Source organism: Micromys minutus (assembly GCF_963924665.1).
Source record: "Micromys minutus genome assembly, chromosome: 1".
NCBI lineage: Eukaryota > Metazoa > Chordata > Mammalia > Rodentia > Muridae > Micromys > Micromys minutus.
This window is the reverse complement of record NC_137969.1, coordinates 186,667,921-186,692,147: the sequence shown is the minus strand read 5'-3', so window position 1 is coordinate 186,692,147 and position 24,227 is coordinate 186,667,921. Positions and strand designations below refer to the sequence as shown.

General features: G+C 43.9%; 1 protein-coding gene across 3 annotated transcripts in view; it reads right to left on the bottom strand.

The window, feature by feature from the left end:
* The window catches only part of DOCK4 (dedicator of cytokinesis 4), a 383,278-nt gene that overhangs the window by 5,954 nt on the left and 353,097 nt on the right, over nt 1–24,227 (bottom strand). The window contains exons 40-50 of one of the 3 annotated variants that reach the window (XM_080927592.1): nt 23,856–24,022; nt 21,236–21,322; nt 12,539–12,715; nt 11,838–11,921; nt 8,626–8,745; nt 8,191–8,312; nt 7,743–7,863; nt 6,502–6,583; nt 6,230–6,339; nt 4,321–4,393; nt 2,490–2,603 (exon numbers count right to left, since the gene is read on the bottom strand). In XM_080927592.1, coding sequence (XP_080783718.1) covers nt 2,490–2,603; nt 4,321–4,393; nt 6,230–6,339; nt 6,502–6,583; nt 7,743–7,863; nt 8,191–8,312; nt 8,626–8,745; nt 11,838–11,921; nt 12,539–12,715; nt 21,236–21,322; nt 23,856–24,022 — 1,257 coding nt within the window. The remainder of the gene's footprint in view (nt 1–2,489; nt 2,604–4,320; nt 4,394–6,229; nt 6,340–6,501; nt 6,584–7,742; nt 7,864–8,190; nt 8,313–8,625; nt 8,746–11,837; nt 11,922–12,538; nt 12,716–21,235; nt 21,323–23,855; nt 24,023–24,227) is intronic. The other 2 variants (XM_080927593.1, XM_080927594.1) reach the window with 2 other exon arrangements.

Here is a 24,227-nt window from a genome sequence, read left to right as displayed (position 1 = left end):
ACTTTGACTAGAATGGTATGATCCCAAACTCCTCCAATGTCTTTATTTCCTTTCCTTCCTTTTTCTGCTGACAAGGTTTCATGTAGTCTTGAGCTCTGTACATATCCATGGAGGACAATGAATTCCTTAATCTCCTGACTTTCTCCTGAGTGGTAGGTTATGTGTCTGTGCGGCCGTGCTTGCTCTCATCTCCTTCCTATACCTCCAAGTCCAGACGCCTCTCATCACTCAACTGCTTATCTCATAAATGCTTCTGGTATAAAGTGCCAGGAGTCCTTGGGAAGGCCAGGGTCCTTCTTTGGCCTGAACAGTGATGAGAAGACCAAGGCCACCCAGACAGCCTAGAACAGGCCCATAGAGATGTTCAGTAAACTTTCCCTTTCACCCCACCTCCCAACATTCCCAGTGCAGACATAAAGCCTGTCCACATCAGTACAAAGGGGCATCAGCTTCCCATTTCTTCTCTAACGCCTGTTCGTAGGCCTTCCCTCAGTCCCCTGGGTGGGGATTTTTAGATATCACCACTATGACAAAAAGAGTGACTTCTGCTTCTCTGGGGTTTTCAGGTCTAATACTAGGGACCCAGCATGTGTGGCATGTGCTCTTTGTGTGCTTACAGATCAGATCTTGTTTCTAGACTGTAACTCCATAGCGTAAAAACAGCCTGTGACCCAGTCGATAGGGAGAGGGCAAGTCATACTTCCCATGTCCACACTGAGTGATTTTGTCGAGCGTGAGCTATGTTCCTCTGTGATTACCTGCCACTCCTCCAGCCATCACACTGGTGCTTAGAACTCATAAAAACCTACAGAACGGCTAAAAGGAAGAAAGACAGACAGTTGCACAGCCCGATCACACTGACCACAGATGATGACATCAGGACAGACCATGAAAGCAATCTGTACAGAGGGGACAACAGCCCTACCAATCTACATGGGAGGAGAGGGGTCTCTGGCTGTGTTGAGCCCTAAGAGACCACACAGGGTGGTCCATTGTCACACTGCAGGGTTGGGTGGTGTCATCTACACAAGCCAGCTCCTACTTCTGTTCCCACTCATTGTGAGTGCTGACTACGAAGACAATCACGTATGTACAGAGAGATCAGTCCCAATGGGGTGCTACATTCTGCCACTACTATTGCAGAGGTCAAGGCCTCTTGTACTTGATTCAGTCTTAGACATGGCACAGGCCTGGCACCTAGTGCCCATTCTCAGAGCTATCTTTTCTTGGAATGTACTTTCTACAAGTCAAAAATAGGCCCATCGACATCCATTTTGTCTCAGATGCCCAGCTAGAATTAATAACATTTATTCCTTAGTAAGAACTACCAATCTTACTTTCCCTTGAAAATACCTTTTCAGTTCCCACATTCAGGGGCACATCCAAGCCTTTAAGCTAGACTGTCTGAATGTAGGTGTGTCACCAATAAAATACAAATGATTTCCAGTCCTCATTTCCACAATCAGACTGATAGACCACTGCAGATCAATAGAACTAAATCTATTCCTCATTCCGTTTATCTCTCATATACCCTATAGAAACTATTGAAGGGATGAGAAGAAGCTACAATGTAGCAAGTGAAATGGGGATTCTCAGTCTAGGGAAATCTGCCAAGGAAACAGCACCACATTTTCTTTGGTTCTTACGCCAGTTCTACCTGACAAGCTCCAGCAGACATGGGGAAGTGCTGACAAGATTTGGTTCAGGAGGCTTCTCTTAGAACTGCTCCACGTGTAAGTCACTAAGCAAGTGGTATGTTCAGAGGAAAAGCTGGCCTTCTCCCAACAGAAACTCATGAAAGAGCCAGCTCTGCTTCTGTCTGTGTTTCCCTTGGGACCCAGGGCCAGGCTGGAAGTTTCCCAACCATTTTCAGCACTCAGATGTTAGTGAGCACAAGAATCCCACAAATGGCCTGGTAAAATGCAGGCTTCAGCCTCATTTCAGGGACAGTCTACCGCTGAGAAGACCTGAGGTTGTGAGTCCGTCAGGATGTGCTTTATGAGCCACAGTTACTAGAGATGCAGGTCTGTGCTCCAACCCTTTGAGCAACACCACTGCCAGAAACAGAGCTCTCCGAGCAGCAGATAACTCGGGGTGTCAGTCACCTCAAAAGCCACTGAGCGTTGGCTCTTCTTGGTGTCATGCCATTGTGGAAGATTAGAGAAAGCGGCTGAGCTAGCAGAGATTAGTGGGAGTGAAGGGCAGAGGCCAGAGCGAGTGGCCCACCAAGCAAGAAGGGCTGAACACGGAGCCGGGAAGAGGATGGCATGCTCAAAGTCTTCTGAGGGGCTTGTTAGGAACGGACTGCTGTCTGACTGTCTGGCAGAGGTGCCGGGGAAGGAGGAGAGAACTAGATGTGAATTGTGTTGCTAGCAAGATTTTACCTTGGAAACCAGATGCCTTCCTTTCTCTGAGAAATTCAAGATGAACTGAAATACTCAATATACTTATTTTATGAAAGTGATTGTTCAAATGCTTCAAATACCCACCAGTCTGTGTGGGCCTTGGAGGGACAGGGGGAGAGATAAGTTTCCCACTGTCCGACATGTTCTTGGCTTCTTTCCCACTGTCCAGGCTCCAACTGCTAGGGGTGGGGTTCACAGCTGGAAGGGAATAACACAGCTAAAAACACAAGATCCAGCTTTGCCTTTCAAATGCTTGAGATCTTAGGAGAACGTCAGAATTATCTAGAATGAATAAAAAACTCAACTGGACCTCAAAAAGAGCACAAACCCTTAAGCTGTAAACAAGAAGGAAACGTCCCCAATACTAAACCTCTCTCTAATTGGTTACCTAATAGTGCTGACATTTAATTGAGTAACAGCAGGTCTCTTTATTTCCCTCAATCTGTCAAACAAGACTACAAATCTTTATGCCAGGGAGTAGCAACCTGCTGAGAATTCCAAATGTGTTTATATGCCGAAAAATGGATTGAAAATATAGTCATCAGCCGATTTGTAGAAATTTCTGGACAGCTGGCATCTATAGGAGGTGGAGGGGCAAACAGCACCCTCATATTACAAGCATGCGGCAGAAGCGCCAAGGGGCAGGGACCTGTCCTGTCAGGAAAGGAGTCCCAAATGGAGGGGATTACACTAAGTAAGTCCTGAGAAAACAACTTGGCCTGCTGATAGCATCACTGTTATTTTGCAATCCACCGGCTCCATGTCTCAGGATGAGGACTATGGAAGAAGCCGCGCAGGACACACAAGGTTATGAAACACTCAACAATGAAGTTTCTAACGGTAAACCAGAGTTACCGCTTGCTTCCTGTGCAGATACTGCCATCTGATGGACGCAGTGAGAACTGCCACCTTTTATTCCTCCAAATTACTGCTTTGATTGAATGGGGTAGAATTATTTTAAACATTTTATTTCTCTGTTTCTTTTATATTTTCTGGATGGTTTTCTTTAGCAAGGTTGGTTAGAAAAGATAACAGCACATCCCTAGTTTCTCCTGGTAAAGATCAATGCTTGACTTAAATCTAATTCCATGCTTTAAAATAATTTTGGCTAGGTCCTCGCTAATTTTCATCTCCCTTCGGGAAGTTTTAATGTTAATGTATCAGTGTACCAAAATGGTAATACAGCCTAGTTCTTAATGGGAGCAATTAAAGTGCACTTTACTGGGACATTTCATTAGTGAGTCTTGATTCATTAGCCTGCGAGACTGCTATTTTTGAGGTCTGACCCTGAGAGGCAAAGGGGTGACTTTGCAAGTCCCTGGTCCCTGCACCCACAGTGGAAGTGACATTTAATCTGCTCTTCCTGGTCTGTGTGTTGCTAATTGGCTTCTTACTACTATGCATGCATTTGGTGTGTGCCTTATTTGTGTGTGCGCATGACCTTGAGGCAGGCCGAAGTCCTTTTTGCAGTGGATTGCAATGCTTACACACGGTATTTAACTGGACAAGAGCCCATCCGAGTCACCACAAACAGAGAAGCTGGCCTAATATGAGCTCTGTGAAGGAGACAGCACACGGGGACTGTGGAATCAACCTGAGGAGTGGCCATTCTTACTGTGTAGGCTAGTGGCTTCGTGGACAACTTTGCTTTGTGAAGAGCAGGCTTCGCCCAGGCTCACAGAACAACAGAAGGTCATTACACGCAGAAGCTCCTAATTTGCTCAGATCTTAACAGTTTATGGAGAACGGATGGGGTAGTCTATCTTCCACTAATTGCCGAAGATCTCTCCCCTCCTGATCATTAACAGTCTGGAGCCCCACCCACCCAATGGCACACAGAAGACTGGAAGGAATGAGGACACAACAAACCCGGACACATTCTAGGACCTGCAACTGTCGGATGATCGGTACCCACCTTTCTCAGGTGCAGAAAGGTTGGGATCACTGCGAGGCAAGGCCCCATCTCCAATATGATTAAACAGCATTCTCTGGAAACGGAGAAGAGTCCATTTTTATCACATAGCATGCTGAGATATGCCTTTTAGAAAATGAGATGGTTATCTCCTTATGAAACTTTTGCTCAAGACATTCTCTATATGGCACAATGAGCCTCGGAACAAATAATTAAACTATATTTAAGGAGAAAAGGGGAACAGAGCCTTAAGTTTTCTGAAAGAAACATAATGAACAAAAGGTGTTTCATGTTCAATGTAAATGGCAAATAATTACTCATAATAAACATAGGGAAAACTGATAGTACATATTAGCTAGATCTGGTGTTCTTTACAAGTTCTAGACTGGCAGCATGACATGACTATGAATGAGAGGAGAAATATTAATTTAAAACCTACTATATAGACAAATTCTACCATGGTTTAAATCCTACGAGAGGCAAAAAAATGAGCTAATGAATATTCTATAATTTTTAACCTACAAAAGTACCAATCTTACATGGCTCTACCTAACTTAATGAAAAGAAAAGGTGGAAACCTACATCATTATACATTATTGTAATTTTTGGTAATATATATATATACTGCTTCAAAATTTTACCCAAGGCAGATAACTTGGGACTAATCAAGGAAGCCTTTCAGAGTTTCCCATGCTGGCACATGATCTCTTAGAGCAGATGAAACAAACTGAAATCCCCTTGCAATGCCAGTGACAACGGGAAATAAAATTGGTTAGCTGGTTCAGCCAAACGCACTCAGAAATCATTTCTGCAAGACATCAGTGCTGCGCAGAGGAGGTATCCTGGGCCTTTCGGGAAGATCACACAATCAGCAAAGATAAACCAATCAAGCCAAATCCCACTCGCTCTCATCCAATTCCAGATGCAGCTACAGACTTCTGCCAGGATGGTGTAGAAAAACAGAGAAATTAGCTGGAGCAGAAACAAGTAGTTTTCTCTGCTCTTAAAATTAGTCCCAAATAAACTGTGAAAAACTCAGGGATACAACATGAATCTTCAACTTCGTACCCGCCCTCCAATGCATATATGTTACCCCTGTGCCCACTCAGGATTTTTAAAGTGAGGATTGAGTGACAGGCAGAACCACATTCCCTAGTTCCTATGACATCTCCAGGACACAGCCCCTTTCCTGGTAATTCATGGAAGATTAATGGCAAAGGCAAACAGATTGCTCCTGCATTCTTGTGGAAAGGAATCAGCTGTAGCTATCCTCAATAGCTATGTGCAAACAGGAAGTTCTGGGCAGAAGCACGAGTTTTCTTTCCCTCCCCAGACTTCTGCTTCGTACACATGCAAACACACACACAGAGATGGCTCATTCACTGGCTCTCCCTTGGAATCTTGTTGTAGCACCAACGAAATAGGTTGAGATCGAGGACCAGGCATTCCCTAGCAGTTAGGGCTGTGATACAGATATCCCTCTAGGACAGTGGTTTTCAACCTGTGGGTCTTGGCCCTATTGAGGGTCGCATCAGACATCACTTAACCTGTGGGCACTATCAGATATGTGTATTACATTGTGATTTATAAAATTAGCAAAATTACAGTTATAAAGAATTCATAACAGTAGCAAAATTACAGTTAGGAAATAGTGACCAAACAGTTCTGTGGGCGGGGGTCACTACAGCATGAGGGACTGTGCTAAAGGGTCACGGGCGTTAGGAAGGTTGAGAGCCACTGCTCTAGAAAGATGAGTCAGATGGTACTCCAAACAATGGGCAGAGACTGGAGGTGGACTGACTGAGTCGTCTCCCAGTGGCTGGTTGTTTTTGGTAGGTACTCTTACTCTGAAGAGATTCGCACACACTCCCACACTCTCCCACACTAGCTTCCGTTTCACCCACAGGAGTACCTGCGAAGGCTCCACAGGTGTTGGGTAAATGGCACTGCACGGTCGATCTCTTGGGGACAGGCAAGAGTTTTCTCTGGAATGTTTGTGTTTGTCAGACAACAAAGGTGAAGCTGGGAAGAGAAACAGAAATTATCAGGTGGCTGGCCAGTGGGGCCTTAGAAAAAACAGAGTGCTGAGGCAGTTGCCTACAATACAGGCCCCTGAAGCCACAGTTCTTAGGGCCGGGAAAATCCTCAAGGCACCAGACAGGACCTCCCCAGCTCTGCACTCACCTCTGGCACTCGACGGGGCAGAACTCGTCACATTAGGTGAAGCGGAGTGAGTGGAACTCAGGCTTGAGGTAGATGGGCTAGGCTGCAAACATAGGGAGCTGCTGTCATACGTGGTCAGAAGCTTCAGGTCACAACGACATTTGAAACAAAACACCAACATTCTCTCTCTCTCTCTTTTTTTTTTTTTCAAATTGTCAAAAGAGAAAAAGGAACCCCCCCCCCCTCCCAAAGGCCATTTAGAAACAGAGCAGAGCCTTATTGACTCAGAGCAACAATGAAGCTGGCCTGGATGAGATTTCCACTACTGCAGAAGAAAGGACCACGCGTCTTAGTTTCGGCTCTATATTTGAACCTACCAGCAGCCTGCTGTCCCTGTAGTATAAAGGGAAATACTTCTAGTCTTGGGGGCATAACTAGGGAAGTGTTTCTAATTTTTACATCTATTGATTGATTGTGTATGCATGTCCCTCTCCTGTGAGAGCCCATGTGTGCACCATGCATGTGGAGGTCAGAGGACAGCCCGCAGAGAACCCAAGGAGTTAGTTCTCTTCTTTTCCTGGCTGTGTCATCATGCTTGGTGGCAAGTGCTTTCCCACTAAGCCATCCAGCCAACCAAGATGATGGTTTCTAAAAGTCACACATTCTGCCTTCTCCTTACTTCGAAACTGTTCAAAGCATACAATGGGAGTCACACTGTGGCTGTTTCCAAAGACAGTTCTAGGAAAACAAGTCTTATTTTGCTTTCATAAAATAAAATGCTTCAAGACTCCCATGGGCTGTAAGCTACCTACAAAACTATGCATTTTCTTCCATTTTTATTACAGAAAATTTTCTTATGTAAGTATGCAAATTTTATACTGGGGCCTCAAGCCACAAGGGAACTCATAAAGAGTTACTGGAGAACACTAAGAGGCAACTGGCATATGTCAACATGCTCCAAGAACCCAGGACCCAGGAAGCAAAGAACTACTAAGGGCAATTTGAGAGCCAAGCCAGGCAAGTATGCCTGAGCTTTTCTTTCATCGGTTGCTTCTATTTTCTTAAAGTGATGGGCATTTTGGAGAGAAACGTCTCTGTGGATTCCAGAGGCCAATGAAACAAAACCGAGTTTTTAAAAGGTTGGTCCTTAGGTCAAGTTCTTGCTTGAAGGTCTGTTCATGAGCCAGCAGAGTGGACAGACACTCTCATGATGCAGACAGAAAACGGAATAAACATAAACAGACAAAAAGCTAATGAAGTACCTGCATGTTAAAGACTTCATCAGAGCTTTCTGATTGCCCTGTAATATTGCTTACTTCAGCAGAGGCCTGTGAGGACAGCGAGGACGAGGAATACCGGTTGACAGCTGGGTAGCCTAATGGGCTGTTTCAGGGGAGGAAAAAAAAAAGGTTGTTAACTCAGTCCTGGAACTGTATTTTATCACATGCTGGCACGGCATAAAACCGTAAGGAATAGATACATCCCATTCTGTTTTCTCCTGTTTGCCTCAATATAATGGAATGTTTGAGTTTATTTATTTCTCATGCTGTTGCTGTTTTACCAGGGGCAGATGTCTGCAGCTGCCTCCTGGCTTAATTATTTCATTAAGAAATGGAGAATTTGACAAATTGTACCATAAAGAACGAGAGAACCATTCCAGATCATCTTGCAGTGCTGGCAAATTGTGAGGTAATTCAGAATATGACTTACCTGCGTCTAGGGATTACCCTGGTGCCATCTGGACTCATGGAAGCAGGCGCTGAGTTTCTACACACACGAGGGCTCCCATTGGGAAAATGGACAGGGCTGGCCTGGATACAAGCAGGGAACTCCTGGAGAGAAGGTAAAGAGCACATCTGATGACATCTATGAGGTGCTTCAACCTACTACACATACACCCTCAACGTTATGAAATCTACCTAGGGACCAATTACAAGGCCAGTGTTATTGAGCCTTCTGACATGGACATTTGTTTTCATAAAGGGTAGAAAACAGCAGGAATGCAACTGTGATATCAGAAGCTCTGAGCAAATGCTGCAGTGCGGCAGAGGAACCAAAAGATGTCACTATTGGCTACTGCATCCTCAGACTCACAAACAGCAATGGCCCAGGTTGGAGTGCCCTACCATGCCTTTCAGCACCCACCTGTATCCCGAAGCTCGATTTCATCACAAAGAATTGGTCCACTAGTTTTTTGTGAAGGGGTCTCATATCCTGAGGTACAAACTTCTCATGCACGGCCAGCCCAAATTCCAGAATCTGTGCCTTGATTACAGAAGGAAGAGACTGAATCAGTGACTACTTCTCATGGATGCTTGCTGTGGACTGTCATCACTGACTGCTACACTGATGAATGGGAACAACAGTCACTTTATAGGTAAGTCACAGGGCCAAACAAATTCTACATGGGGATTTGAATTTGGGTCTGTCTGGACTCCCCAAATGTGACTTTCCTACTTCACCTTCCCCATGTATCTCACATCTTTAATGATAACCCTCGTTAATGGTTATAGGTTCCTGTTTCCTCCTTAACCTCCCAGCCCTCATCCCCTTCCCAAGGCAAGGCAGGGAATAAGGCAGAAGCTGTTTCCTGTTTGGAGGGTCAAGCAAATCTTTCTCAGGATGACTCTCTCTCTCCTGCAATAGTTTTCTAATCCCAGCTTCGATTTTTTTTTTTTTTAAGGGGAGGAAAAAAAATGAGCAGGAACTCTGAAGCAGTTGCTGTGCTTTTTGTTTTTCTTTAAAAAATATTATTCTTGCTTATTTACTATGATATACAAGGAAGGGGTCCTGTCTCAATGAAAAGGAAATGAAGATAAGCATTCAACGTTGCTTTGTTCAGCTATCAGATTGTGTGATTTCCTGGGTTTGTGTGACAGCTATCTTCTGCATCTCGGCAAACTGAGACGGGACTGCGGCATCTTCTCCTCTGGATGCCTGCCCCGCTAGCACCCATCCAAAGAGAAAAGCGCCCTGAAAGGAGCATGAAGGAAGCAGTGGCGTGTATGTGACACACTGAGGGAGATGAAGCAATGGGAGGAACCCAAGAGTTGTGACTAACTGTAGCGATGGCTTGACCGCTTGCCTTCTTCATTTTAAATAGCTGTTGTGCTTGTGGATTGTCCTACAGCCGTTTGTATTTTTTATGTTAATTCCATGTTCCCAAGAAGGGCTGACTAGTCAAATACTCAGGTGACTTCATTAGAATCTTCTTCCCATTTGAATTAGTAAAATAAATTAGAGAGCAGGTGATTGGGAGGGGAAGGGAAGGTGGAGAGAGAGGGTCTGAGGAGAGGGATAGAAAAGACAGAGGAGGATGAAGATGGAGCTCGGGAAGGATGAGCTGGATCAGGTGGACTTAATTGGCGTCAGGTAGCTATGAACATTTTAAGGCTCCTATAGGTCTTTTATCTTATATGGAAGGGCAGTTTGTATCTTTGTCCATTGGATGTAATCTTATTAAATAGATGGTTTGTGGATTGAGAATTGAATATATAAACTTGTTTGAAAAGCTATCGGGCCTTAGAGTCATGTTGTGACTGGCTGTGTTGTAAAGAAACATGCTGGGGCGGTAATTCTACCCGGGACAGAGGCAGTAGGGCGGGCAGAATGAACCGCCACACAAGAGAATCATGCAGAGTGTACAGCTTGTGAACCGAGTGACAAGAGTACATGTGCCCGGCTCCATACTAGAAGGGGAGCCTGTGGAGTGATAGAGTGGGGCCGATAAAGAGATAAAGCAGATCCATTTTAATATTTAATTTTATAACAATTATAATATTAACTTGGATCATCAGGAAATAGCCTCCAGCATGCAGATTAGGAGGCTCATTGTAGGAAACTTGGCCTGTGGGTCAAGCAGGGCTCTACAGAGACATGAGTATATAGCACGCTGGCTAACACTAGCAAGTCTAGTACACCTTTGGAACTTTATTATGCTTTCAAGGTTGTCCTGCGTTGGACCCAAATGGCCAGGCTTTATACTTTCCCCCCAGTCTTAGAAGTGGGCCACAGAGAAGACAGTGACAATGGGCCAAGTGGCTCTCTACAACTGAGGCAACTCCTGTAGGATCAGACAGCCGGATACATCTGTTGAAGATATCTTCATGTCAACCAGACAGAGGTCCAGGAAGGATGGTGGCCTTTCCAGTCTAGCTCCTAATGGTCCCACAGAAGTAATATGTCATGCCAAATGTTATATGACAGGTGTTTGATTCAACTGCTCTATAGCAGGAACCTCATGTTTTCTGACCATAGACAGCTCCTTCCCTAGGGTCCTATGAACCATACCAAACATGCCATAGTAATTTTAATTCTAATTTTATTTTCTTGAAAAGTATCTTAACTCTGAGCTGCTGTTTATTCTGGGGAAAGAAGTTATTCAGGCCAAATCCTCAAAAACATACTCGGAAGGAGATTGCTGGTGAGAGGTGATGTTCCGGTTATTGATGCTCAAAGAGCCATTATGGAATCAACCAAGGTTAAGGTCTTTATGCGGTCCTGCGCCTGTGTCCTACCCATAATCGCATGGGAACTTACTATTTTTCTTGTAGGTCAAAGTCCTCCACTCCCACTAGTCACTTGCCCTTATTATACAGCCCTGTCTCTTACCCCGTGTCATTATTTTGTGGACAATATCTACAGAGCGTAAATGGACTAAAACTCATCATAACCCCATTACCTTCCAGTCTACAAAACCCCCCATGCATTCTGATTAATTTCATATTATCAATAAGAAGAGATGCTTTTGCCCTAGTGTGTCATACATACTCTCCTTTGCATGCGAACAAAATTATTTCCCGTTTAACCCAGATTGCCAAATGTTTCTTTATATCAGAGGTTTGGAAACCCTTTTCAGGTGACCATCAACAGGGCACTGCCAGCAACAGAACACTTAGAATTCTTGTTATCAGTTTTTGATGGCACCAAATAAAAATAAACTGCTTCTTTGAGGTAGAAAATGAGGAGTGTACCTGGTTTGCCCACATAATATATCCTCTAGGTTTTATCTGCAAAATGCAATACTGCCCCAGAGCAAATTCTACTGATTGTTTACACATTTACTATGGCTTTTATATAACAATCATATTCATTGAGTGTTGTTGGGGCAGCAACAGAATCGGTCGTAGGGAGGGACATTCAAAGAAACTATGTGCAATGTTACTTATAGGAAACAACTTGTTAAGTTTGCTCTTGGGTCCAAGTGGAAAGAAATTAATAGTTGGGTTATATCACAAGTAAATCTGTCAGCTCAACTGCCACTTGAGTTAGGCTGTTCATGCAAATACCTGTAGGTAGGTATTTGGCAGGGATGCATAGAGTTAGGCAAGATAGAATGGTTGTTTCTGCCGTCTTACCTGCTCAAGCATCAGCTCTCTTAACCGTGCAATCTTCTCTCCATCTTCAGGATGACTTAAAATATAGTCTTTGACAAAGAATGCCTAGGAAGAGAAGGGACAGTCAGACTACCTTGGGAGAGTTACCACGGAAGGGAAAGACATGCTTATTATTATTTTTTTCTAAGGTATGGCATATGTAGAGAAATGGCATGATTATGAAGCATGTTTGGGGACAGATGGAGTAATTACTAACTGTGAGCAGCTGGTCACAGGGAACATTCAGAAAGTCAGAGCATCAGTCAAAAAATAAAGAGCAGACCCACGTCAATAAACTATAGGCATTATATTCTAAAATAAATTGTCTTAAGATTCAATGTGGCTAACATGGTATTCTGGCCTATTATAAAAAAACAGATGAAAGGTCTACCAACCAACCAACACAGGACTACCCCCACAGACTTCTTTGATCAGGCAAATTACTTTAGGTAGATATTTGTTAAGCAGTTCTGATCTCTTGAGCCCAAAATAAACACACTCCAAGTATCTCATCAGGAAGATGAAATATATGGCTACACACTTGTCCTGTTTTATATAAGGTTGCATTTGGGATGACTTCAGCCATCTGTCACTGATAATGGGCCCATGTTTGCACAAAAAGATCCATAAAATTCAAGGCATCTCTACTGACAAGTTCCTGTCCAGTAATCCTCAGTCCTCACCTCTTGATACCTGGAAACCCCACCATTCACTGCAGCATCTATGACTCCATTGAGGCACATGGTCAAGGGGTTGATATTCTGCATCTGCCTTGTCTGACACTGGCTGATCAGGGTCTTCAGCTGCTGGTTCTTATTTTCTAACACTTCGATGGCGTTTTCCAGAGGACTCATTTCTACCTGAAAAGCAAATGAATATATATATCTACTGACTCTCATGACATTCACAACCAAAAATGCAGAGACAGAGAGAGAAAGAAACAGAGAATGAGAGAGTGGGGCGGGGAGAGAGGAGAGAGGGTAGAGAGAGAGCAAGAGAAAAGAGAGAGGGAGGGAGGGAGGAGGGGAGGGGAGGAGAGAGAGGAGAGAGGAAGAGATAGAGGAGAGGACAGGGAAGAGAGAGAGGGAGGGAGGGAGGAGAGGAGGGGAGGAGAGAGAGAGAAGAGAGAGGAAGAGATAGAGGAGAGGACAGGGGAGAGAGAGAGAGGGAGGGAGGGAGGGAGAGAGAGAGAAGAGGAGAGGAGAGAGAGAGAGAGAGAGAGAGAGAGAGAGAGAGAGAGAGAGAGAGAGACAGACAGACAGACAGACAGACAGACAGACAGAAAAAGCTGATTTTCCACCTTCTAAATCATCTATGGTTCTTAGTGGGTCCCATTATTATCTCGGAGCCATCCCATAGCACAGGAAAGGATGTGGAAGTCAAGTTACCTACTCATCGGTAAGACATGAAAACAGCAGATAACTGTATCCACTGGCGGACTGTGTTTGGGTAACAAGGAACTGTCCATTCTAAAATAGCACAGCAATAAGCATCCCATGTTTACAGTCTTTTGAGTGAACTCTGAATAATGACTGTGTCACCCCTCTAGCCACTTATTTTATACAAAGCAGCATGGGAAATGCAGAGATACATTAGCAGATCTTCTAGTGTCAAAGAGCTTTCAGCCTCATTGGAGAGAGAGGACATATGCCCATACAGACCCCATATGCATTTAGAACAGCACCATATGGCGGCACAGGATGGCGCACAGTTGGGAGTTACAGAAAACAAGATAATCACATACATTCCAGGATCTATTTATTGGGGCAGAGCCAAATAGAATCATAATGACTTGCTGAGTTGGTACAAGGGACCTAATTGTGTCTATGATCAAAGTGTTTTTTCCAATCTATGGCATTGTGCTGTTAATGCCACTGACGGTCTCTCTGAAGAGAAGGTCTGCCAAACTCTTAGTGATGAAGCAATTTGTGCTTACAGGAAGCACACTTAAGCACTTATTCTTTCAGTTAGAGAAACAAATTAGAATAAAAGGCCACTTAGGCCATCTTAAAGTAACACTGAAAAGTCAGAGTAACTCAAGTGTATGAAAACTAAGGATAAATATTAATCAAGGATAATATAAAGGGAAGGGAAACCCGAACACATGAAAAATAATTTCAATATGTATAATCAGCAAAGAACCCATTCGCAGAATGTATAAGACTTCAAAACTAGTTTTTTTTTTTTTAAAAAAGACAAATAATACAAGAAAAACTGGACAAAAGATTGAAGTAGCAATTTCAGAGAGATGCAGATATTCAGTAAATACCTGCAAAGGTGCTGAGTCTTATATGTGAGGAAACATGAACAGTAATACCATACAACAAATACCATAAAATGCTCCTTACTGTGGAACACATTAGTATGGTGATAGCAAGTGAGAGCGGACCAGTGAGCACCAGAGCCCCCTTCCTGCTGTTGGGAGTTCATACTGCCTCATGAGCTCGGAAGACAGCTGCAGTATCTACTCCCATCTGCCTATGTATATTACATTTAGTATTATCTATAGCTTTATCTATCTCAGGGTCCAAAAGTCCTATTTGTAGGTGTACATCTGAAAGAAAAGTGGAGCTGGACATGTTGTACATGCACAGCTCAAACCATGAGCAACAGTGTTTGTAACTGTTCCCCTAAGTCACCGTTTATCAACAAGAGAATAAATAGTCTATTGTAGTCTGTTTATACTGTGGAATAATATATAGTAATGGGAAGCTTCCTTGCCATACTTAGTAAATTGGAAAAGGTATTACAAGTAACACTGAGCGAATGAAGCAAGTCTTAACGGAGTGCACACAGTTAAGCAAAACTAAGTGGGCGGGCTCAGAAAAGCACAAACAGGTGAAAGCTGAGCTAGGAGATGCAGCCCACAAACATCAGGATACCCTGAGAGTAAAGGCAGGGAACTGCCACTGTAATTTGCAAGGGTACATAAGAAGGTACACTGCTCTAGCAGTGATGGAAATTTTAAACAATTTGTGGTGTGAAACCTTTGTTTTAGGCCCGGCCGGTCATGAGCACATAGAGGGAGAGAGGGGAAGAAAAGGGGAATAGGAGGGGTAAGGCGGGGAGAGCAGAGAGAGCAACAGAACAAGAGAGAGGAGGGGGCAAGCAGCCCTTTTATAGTGTTAGGTCACTGGGGTGGAGCATACCTGGCTATTGCCAGATAACTGAGGGGTGGGGTATACCTGGCTGTTGCTAGGTAACTGAGGGGTGGGGTTTATGGAATCCCAACATTTCCTGGTTTTGGTTTAATTAAAAAAAAAAAAAAAAGAGGTGATGGTGAACCAGGGAAAAAAATAATAAACCTTTGTTTTATATGTGCAAAAGCCCAAGCATAAAGGAAAGTCTGAGTCTAAATCACTGTAAGTTAATTAGTACATGTCGTCAGAACACAGGACAGAACACTGGCTCGAGCCAGAGCAGTGACTTTAATTCAGCTCCTCATGATGTGCTGACCTCCTACCATGAGGTGACGACCTTCCTTGCTACTTCATAACTGTAATTTTGTAAAAGTATATGTGTGTTTCCTGATGGTCTTACTCAACTCCCAAAGAGGTCGTGATCCAAAAGCTGAGAATTGCTGCTTGGGGGCTGTAGGTGGGGAAGAGCTCTGTTAAAGTACACAGACTCCTGGTTCACAGAAGGAAGGACTTGGAGAGATCACTTACTCAACAGCTGCAAACAGTTAGCCCTGTTATTATGCACTCGAAAGGGATTACAAAAATTTTTGTGTCATTTCTACTATAATAAAATAAAAAAATCCATCTTTGCTTTTACAAACTCTAATAGTAGTAATTCAATAATTATCTGAACATCACATAAGATACAAAAAAAACCCAGTGTACAATACATGAGCTTCAGAGAATATTTCCAATATGTATTTGAGACCAAGTATAAATAATTCACAATGTTAGAGAGAACTGAACATAGGGAAGAAATGGACTGTCCACCAAAGAACCAGAAAATAAACCATGTCTCCTTGTCAGGTCAGAAAGCAAAGAAGCCGCTGGCCTGTGGCCCACCCACTCCTCTTCCTGAGGAAGGGCCTTTGGGAAAGTGAGAAGGAAACAGGCAGACAGGTCACTTCTCCCAGCTGACCAAACCTTCATGTAAGTGGATTGAGAGTCACTGCCAGGAGGAAGACATACTCTCTCGAGCCCTGTAGTAGGAAGTTAGTAGCAGGCCTTCTTAAGTAGACGAGCTCAGACTCTAAGACAGCATCCTCAAGAGGTTTCCAGCTAGCCCTCTTGACAATGACATGCAGTGTCTTCTCCTGTATGCTTAAAACTGGGAAGCCCCGTGAACCCCATTTATAGCTTTCATGTGTGATACTAAATTGTGACCATTGCTGTGAGATAGAGAGATGGCAGATGATGCTTCCGTCTCAGAAATTCCTCTTTTCTAGAGCATCTGGACCACATTAAATTATTAATATAGCTTGACACTAGGAAGGAACATGGAGTCATGTCTGACTGACTCAAAAGTAACGTCTCTACAGATAAGTAAGGAGGATGAAAGAGGCAACTGAACAGGAGTCCAAGTGCAATCATAAAGCAACTGAAAATAAATAATGAAATTAAGAGGAATAATTGAATAACAATACCTGTCATGAAGTAACACAAAACAAACATACTTAAATCTATGATCTGCTAATAGTAGTAAAACCCAAATCAAACAAATTCCAAGTAGCCTTCCTGTTACTCCCTCGGGGTTCTAAGACTAATTCATTTTGAAAAGAACATTTTATTTCCTTTCCTATATGTCATAGTAATAAAATATTTGATAATGGATTTTTTATCGAAATGTTGGAATAAGTAAAGACAAATGATAAAAAATCAAATCTATTTATTCATTGTGTTTGTGTGCATATGTATGTGTGTTCACATGCACACATGAATGACATGTTGACACATGGAGGTCAGAGAACAACTTGAGAGCACTGATTCTTTCTGTCTAGCGTGAACCCTGGGGACTGAACTAAGATTTTCAGGCTTAGTGACAAGCACTACCTACTGAACTATCTTACTGGCCCTCAAATATTAGTATTCCAATCCCTAAAAGATCGATAGGTCTGGGCAATGACAAGTAATAACCGATTGTCAATTATTCTCCCTAACGTCGCAAGAAAAGAGGAGGGAGGAGCAGAAGAAAATGAGAGAGAGGAAAAGAAACTATGAAGTTGTTTTGCACAAACAAAACCTCACTATCCCTCAAGGCTTAACTATCAACTTTCAGGAAATACAGGCCACAGAGAAATATGTTCTATGACCCCACTTGGATCAAGACTTAAGAAAACATTTCAAGGCAAACCATTGTGATTCTTCAACAGAAAATATTTAAAAAGAAACCATGCAAGGGGGAAAATCTAGACTAAAAGCCTTTAGGTGACACTGCAAAGAACTGAAATGAACATTAGAGTCAAAGACAGCGTGCAAAGGAAACCAAGACTCTTGGTGAGGCATAAGGGAGCACTGGAAATTGTACAGTCACCACATTATTGTGATTCTCTTAATGATAATAATGGTATGGTTGCTTATAAATACACACAATGAGACACTTATGGATGACACTGTGTGATGCCACATTTGTTACAAATTATCTGGTGTGGCAAGTGGTTAGAAGTGTGCATAAAACAAAACAGGCTCCCCTCCTAGCTGCTCAACATGACAAATTTGGATTGCCGTACATTTCCTCTGTTTTGTGTGATGCAACTAAGTTTCAAAGGGCAACTGGCTCCCATGTCCTGGGAGCAGGAAGCGAGGGTTGAGGCAGGAGGTTGAGGCAGGAGGCATCTTACACCACAGGCTAGACCAGGAGTCTAGGGCGGCTGGGAAGCAGTAGATGGCACTGTTGGCAGGGCTGGAAGACCCTCTGGGGTTCTGGGTAGGGAGATGCATATGTATGTTTTTTATCGGTTTGTTCTCTGACAACTTTATACATATATAATGTTTATCTCAATGTTTCTAGTCTCCCTTACACCCCTATCATTCCATCCTGCCCTTGAGTACCCTTCCCTACATCTTTTTTTTTTGCTGATGGTTTCATTTTTATTGTTGATATTTTTTGAGATTCTCTTGGAGTCACCCACTGAGTCTAGTGTACCCCTCAGTGGGCACTCAAGTGAAGAATGACTATCCCCTCCCAAGAATCCGTTACTAGTTCAGCAGGGAGCGGTAGGGCTCCATAAACCTATTCCTGATCTGCGGCTGAATGTTGATAGATCCAGTCTTGCGTAGGGTCATTACAGCAAGCCACAGTTCACAAGTATACTGGGTGTGCCAGGTCCAGCAGACAGCATTCCACAGCCCTTCCTAGCTTATATTCCTCTGCATTGATCCTTGAGCCTTAGACAAACGTCCTGTTTAGGGCTGAGAGTCCAGGTGTTACTTAGAGCCAGCACCTTGCACAGCCCTGGGTCTCTGCATTCACCAGTTTATTACAGTCAAGCTTCTCTGATTATGGCCGGACGTAGCACTTATACGGGGATATAACCATAGATAGTTAGAAGGCAGCATGGCAACAAGACAGCTTAACCAAACAGCAATAAGTTCAGATAAGGCCTAACACCTCCTCAGGCATGGATCAGGGGGCCAGGCATACTGCACTGGATAAGAATTCCCCCTTGTGGAGGGGGCATCAAGTCCACATTGAGATTCCATCCCACCAGAATCAGAATGGCTATCACAGGGAACAAACACTGGTTAGGATGTGGGGAAAGAGGAACCCTTATTCACTGTTGGTGAGCGTAAACTGGTTCAGTCACTATGAAAATCAGAGTGGAGGTTCCTCCAAAAAAACAAAAAAAACAAAAAAACAAAAAAACCGTAGAGATGGAACTGCCATATGAGCCTCTCCTAACCAAATACCCAATGGGCGCTGCATCTTACGTCAGAAACACTGATGAAAATGTGTCCATATACACAGTGTGTTTCTTTCAGCTGTAAATGTACAATCAGGAAGTCTGCAGGGGAATGGAGGGAAAATTCTACCGAGGCCCAGAAGGATAAACACACTGCATGCTCTCTCACATGTGGAGTCTAGCCTTCAGGCCTTCGGATAGGTGTGATTCACCTGGAGTGCCTGACGAATCAATGAAGGGAGCTAAGAGCTACTGGGTGGGGAAATGCCTTAGGGGAGTAGGGAAAGCAGCACAAAGATATGGCTATCCAGATGGGGGACTGTGAGGATGGAGAGTTTAGGCGGGGATGGGTGTAGGTGGACACAGGAGAGGAAGGTTAACTATCACTAAGATGTGTGGAAAACTGCCATTCATAGACCCACACTACTTTTTAAGCCAATATAAAGCAGAAGTTAAGGAAGAGTTCAAAGGACTCAATCCCAAGGCTTTGGATAGTGCTGCTGCCACATGCTGGGAGTCACTAGACAAACCCCTAGTGTCAGGCATGAGAAGTCTGTTGATTTGTTGGTCAAAGAAGCTCTGCAGGCTTGTGCAGCAATACAGATTTTCGCCATTCTACTTGGTTGCCCACCAGAACTAGCTGATAAGATTCTACCGCTAAATAAAGACACCACACACCATGCAAGGAGTAGACAAATCAAGTTAGAACAAAGCTGCCTGCTTCCTCCCTGTGGGCTAGTGCTCCTCCTGCTGGAAAAGGTACCAATGGGCTTCCTTAACCATAAACTCTATGATCAAATGAACTTTGCAGATTTTAGCATCGCAGATAAGAAATTCCAATTTTTATATATTTTTTTGAGTACGTACTATGTTCTTGAAGTCCCTCTACAGCAAGAACCGAGCCAGTAAGCCAACAACTCTAATGGGTCATGGATGGTTCCAGGTAGCAGAATCAAGAGAACCACACGGGGGCTGCTAAGAGTGGGCTGCACTCAGAGAACGCAGTAGCCCAGTGTGACTTGTTCTCTTGGAACATAAGATTACATACTCTAAGAATGTAGGCAGCTGATGTTTGAAAGGCTGTGTTTAGTATTTCTCTCTTTATCATTATCAGCATGCTATTTTTCATGAGTGGTGTGTGTGTGTGTGTGTGTGTGTGTGTGTGTGTATGTGTGTGTGTGTGTGGTTTCCTGGGCTAGGACCATTGGTGAGTCTTCATAGGATTTAACATTCTGGGCTGTGTGGATCTGAAAAGACTCTCTGAGTCATTAATGCAGTGTGGGGGACTAAGAACGCTGCTGTGGGTTGAGCTTTTGCCATTCTGTAGGAAGCATAATAATGAGATTTTCTGAGCACAGTGTTTGGCAGCCTCCCCTCTTCTCTGAAAGGCACTACGGAGTGCTATACCAGCAACCAGCATTGGGGGACCCCCGACTCAGACTGCACAAAGATATAACTGGACTGACATACTTTCACGAATTGGTTTAGCTTCCTTAGGGAGCCACATTAATATTTTGGCACTGGAAAATGAAAAACTCATGCGACCCTTAGCTTTGAACGTGATGATTTTGTCTTAAATGCTGTTAATTTTTTTTTTTTTTTTTTTTTTTTTTTTTTTTTTTTTTTTTTTTTTAGGAGAAGCCATTCTGGAAACATATTCTGGGGAGAACTACTTTATTTATCAACAGAGTAAGCTGCTACTTAACTAAGATATTGTTTGCATGATAGATTTACAATTGATGTATTTTATTTCAAATAGAATATTAGGTCATTCCAAGGGCTTGGCTCAGAGCCATATGGATGTCCAAAAGGACAAGGAAAAGATCTTGGGAGGCTGGAGTACTATGGCTGTCATACTGAAAGGCAGTAGAGACAGAACCAGGGTGTAATACCAGCCTTGTTAATGTCAGCTCCTCTCTCCCATTTCTCTTCATTTGGGATGGAAGCTGTGGAGGTGCCCGGCAACCAGAGAATTCTTGAGAGATGAGGTTATCAGATTCCATAAAGGCCTCTTTCCCTGAAACTCCATCCAGGCCTCCTCACCTTCTCTCACTGTCCCTCTCACTGCACATCAAAACAGCACAGGTTCCACAAAGACGGATTTCACATAAGCTTTACATGAAAGGGCTTCATTTTGCCAACAAGAAAACTAAGGCTCAGAGAGAGTGACCAAGCTGGTTTGGACCCCCCATGTCCTAACACCGACATGATGATTGTACAAGAAAACAGGCTGCCTTCTTGGCACATGGTAAGAAATGAAGACCACAGGTCCAGCAGTTAGGAGAGTTGGCCTGCTGGTTGTCACTCCAGAACTCCGACATGCTGTTTTTACATGCTGTGACCATAATTGCTTTAAAGGATTTTTCTGGTTGGTTGAAGCAGGACATCAACCTTTTCCTTCAATCAGTACCTTAGGTAATGCAGTCAGAGGGAACCCAGGAAGTGAAGAGCACCAGCAAGTAGTGGTGGATTCTGTGCCCTGGGGCACAGGTGACTGCTGGGAAGGTGCTACGTTCCTTACCACTTCACGCTTTTCCACTTCGAACCAGCGGGAGATGCCAGGTAAGCTCTGCACCAAGTACAGTGATGTTCTTTCCACCCAGAGACTCTGCAAAACAACACAAAGTCAGTTTCCACGGCGCCCTTCTCTCTAGGCCCCGAGTGGTGACGAGTCTGAGCAGGTGCTTCTTATTTCCTGCAGCCTTTCTTCAGCCTTCCTGGGACACTTGAGGAACAATCCAGTTCGTAATTCCTCATACTGCCCAAACCTTTTTTCTATGCAGAGCAAATGAGCATAGGTTTCAGAGAGCAAGGGCCAGCAAGGGCAAGCTTCTCTATGGTTTCCTCGAAATGCAAACCTAACCCGTTCCAAATGTAACCCGTTCACTCGCTGAGATTTAGCCATTTTCATCTAGAAGGGGTAACAGTATGAGCTGCCAAGACAAGATTAGGGTAACAGTTACCTAAAAGGGGGGACTTTGGAAATACAGGGCTTAGACCTTCTATTTTAAGGTGAAGACTCTTTACTCCCTCAAAGCCACATTCTAATTACAGGAAGGGCTGGCACTGATACCCACACCCAGAGACTCTTTTCCTCTCCAGCATCACGTGTCCAGAGCCACACTGTGCATACGGGTGATGAGCTGAGCTTCTGTAACTCAGACACCTGTGTGCTCCAAGTCGTGCCGGCTCCTTCAGGACACATGAGTCTCTGCTCACGACAAGACCTTTCCTTTATTAACCAGTTTTGGAATGTATATCTTATCATTGTTATTTAGTGTGTTAACAACAGGAACAGGAACTTGACGAAATTCCTGGAATTGCATCATATATTCATACAGAGGGGTTAAAATGAGGATGACTTTGCACCAGGGAAGAGCTACCAAGACAACTGCAGAAAAGTCCATGAGGTAGGTAAGAGCTTGAGGGTTCCGAAGAGGATCGGGAGGCAAGGAGACAGGAACTCAGAGGGATGAAAGAGATGCTCACAGTGTGCATGGGAAGCAGGTGCTCATGACTCCGAGGGGGACCAGGATGGCAGCTGAGACAAGTGAGGTGGATTTTACTGAGTGAGGAGTTCACTGGGAGGAGAGTGGGGGGAGCTGTCAGGCAGAAGGCGCCCACACAGACTTGGAGCTGCTCGTGAGAGGGTGGGTGCTGCTCGAGCCAACAGGAGAGGGTAGGTGGACCAAGAAGTGGAGAGGGGATGATGGGGCACAGTTTGGAGGCAGATTCTAGGGAAAGGGAGCCTAATCTAACCTTACCCACCCTGCTTAGGCAGCTGTATCATGAAATTGCTGGCCAGGAGGAAATATGGTACAGTAGAAAAAGGAAAGAAAGGGAGTTGGAAGACATGGGTTCCAGTAATAAGGCTAAAGGTCATGGGCGTGTGATGCTGAGCAAACCAAATGTCTTGACTCTAGGGAATCCAGGTGTGAGGATTGGAAGCCACTGCAAGTAGAAAGAACTATATCATAACCAATCAGATCTTTAGCTGGTCTGGGAGGAGGGAAAAGAGAATTAGAAATATGCAGAAAGGACAAGGCTAGTGGGACAGGTTGCTAGTACAGTTGACGGTTCTAGTCTTTTAAAAAATATATATATATATTTAGTAATATATATATATGTAGTTTGTGATTAGATTTCTGAAAAGATCCACAGTAAATGCATATCAAATCTACCACAAGGGCCCATTTAAAAAATTCAGTCCTCTTGAAACTCTGCAAAACCATCTCCTTTTGCCCTTGCCTGCAGTAACCTCTGACAGCACTGGGAAACCACTGGGCAAGGATGGGTGGGTCAGCATTATATAAGACTGACAGTGTTAGGAGACATGTCATGGGTTGACTATTTTGTTGTAAGAGATGCTAAGCAACAGACCCACGGGTATAAGCTCATTTTGCAATTTTGTTCAGGTTAGAATGCCAAGTGACTGGGGTCCAGTCTTCTCCTATCATGGTTTTCCAGGAAAGAGATGGCCAAAAGTGATTACTGAATAGATATTTAGATATCCTTTTCCCAGTAAGGCTGTGAGCTTTCTGACTGGGAGCATGTTAAACTAGCAGGGCACATTGGAGCTGGTGAGGACAGACAGCCTGGGCCATGCAGATGCCAGGATCAGCATACACTCTGGTCCTCATCTCAGAATCCTAACCACACTGTTGTAATGAGGACTAGAGCAAAGGACAGAACAGAGCATCTCCACTGTGCCACCAGTGTGCCCACATGGCCTCTTCTCAGTTGTCCCTTGCCTATTGCCTGCCTTTTCTTTACTCTGTACTTCCTTGGTGTTAGAATACACAGGCTGTTCCCACAGTGGTTCACCATGAGTGGACACCTGGACTGAGTTCCAACATGCTCTAAGCACCGTTGGTATTGGATCTGCTATAGGAAAATTGACTTCAGGACCTACTCGAAGATCTACTCAGACTTTCTGACCTGACAACCAAAATACTTCTTGCTTAGAAAATGTTTCCCATCACTTGGAAATACTGCAGAGTTGGGGAGCTACCACAATAAAAGAATTCTAGACTCTGTTCCAGTCGCATGACATCATTCTCAGTTACTAGTTCCTGAGAGTCAGAGAGCTCAGTCTAGGAAAGCATTTGAGGAGGCAGCATGTTACAGAAACTGTAGGGTACCTTGAATTCATTCTCTTTGTCTTTTGTGCCTTTGTGGAATGGTCTGTCATAGCGAAACTTCCAGATGTGATTCACTTTATAGAAGCTTTTGATGTTGTCCGGCACCCCCTCTCTCTGCAGTACCTCCTGGCTCTCTGGAATGGGAGTCACAGCATATATCTGTAAATCTAAGATTAAAGAGTCAAGGAGGGAACCTGGCTTGTCAAATGGCAAGGCAGTCTGGTGGTTCTATTCCGGCTGAAGTCATTTAAAATTTGCCCAGAAGCTATGAATAACACACGCCCAAGCATGCCTTCAATTTCAGGCCTTGATCTAGTTAGTCCTAAGAGTTTGATTCTGACAGGACATCTGCTTGGCATTTCTGTAACCTGT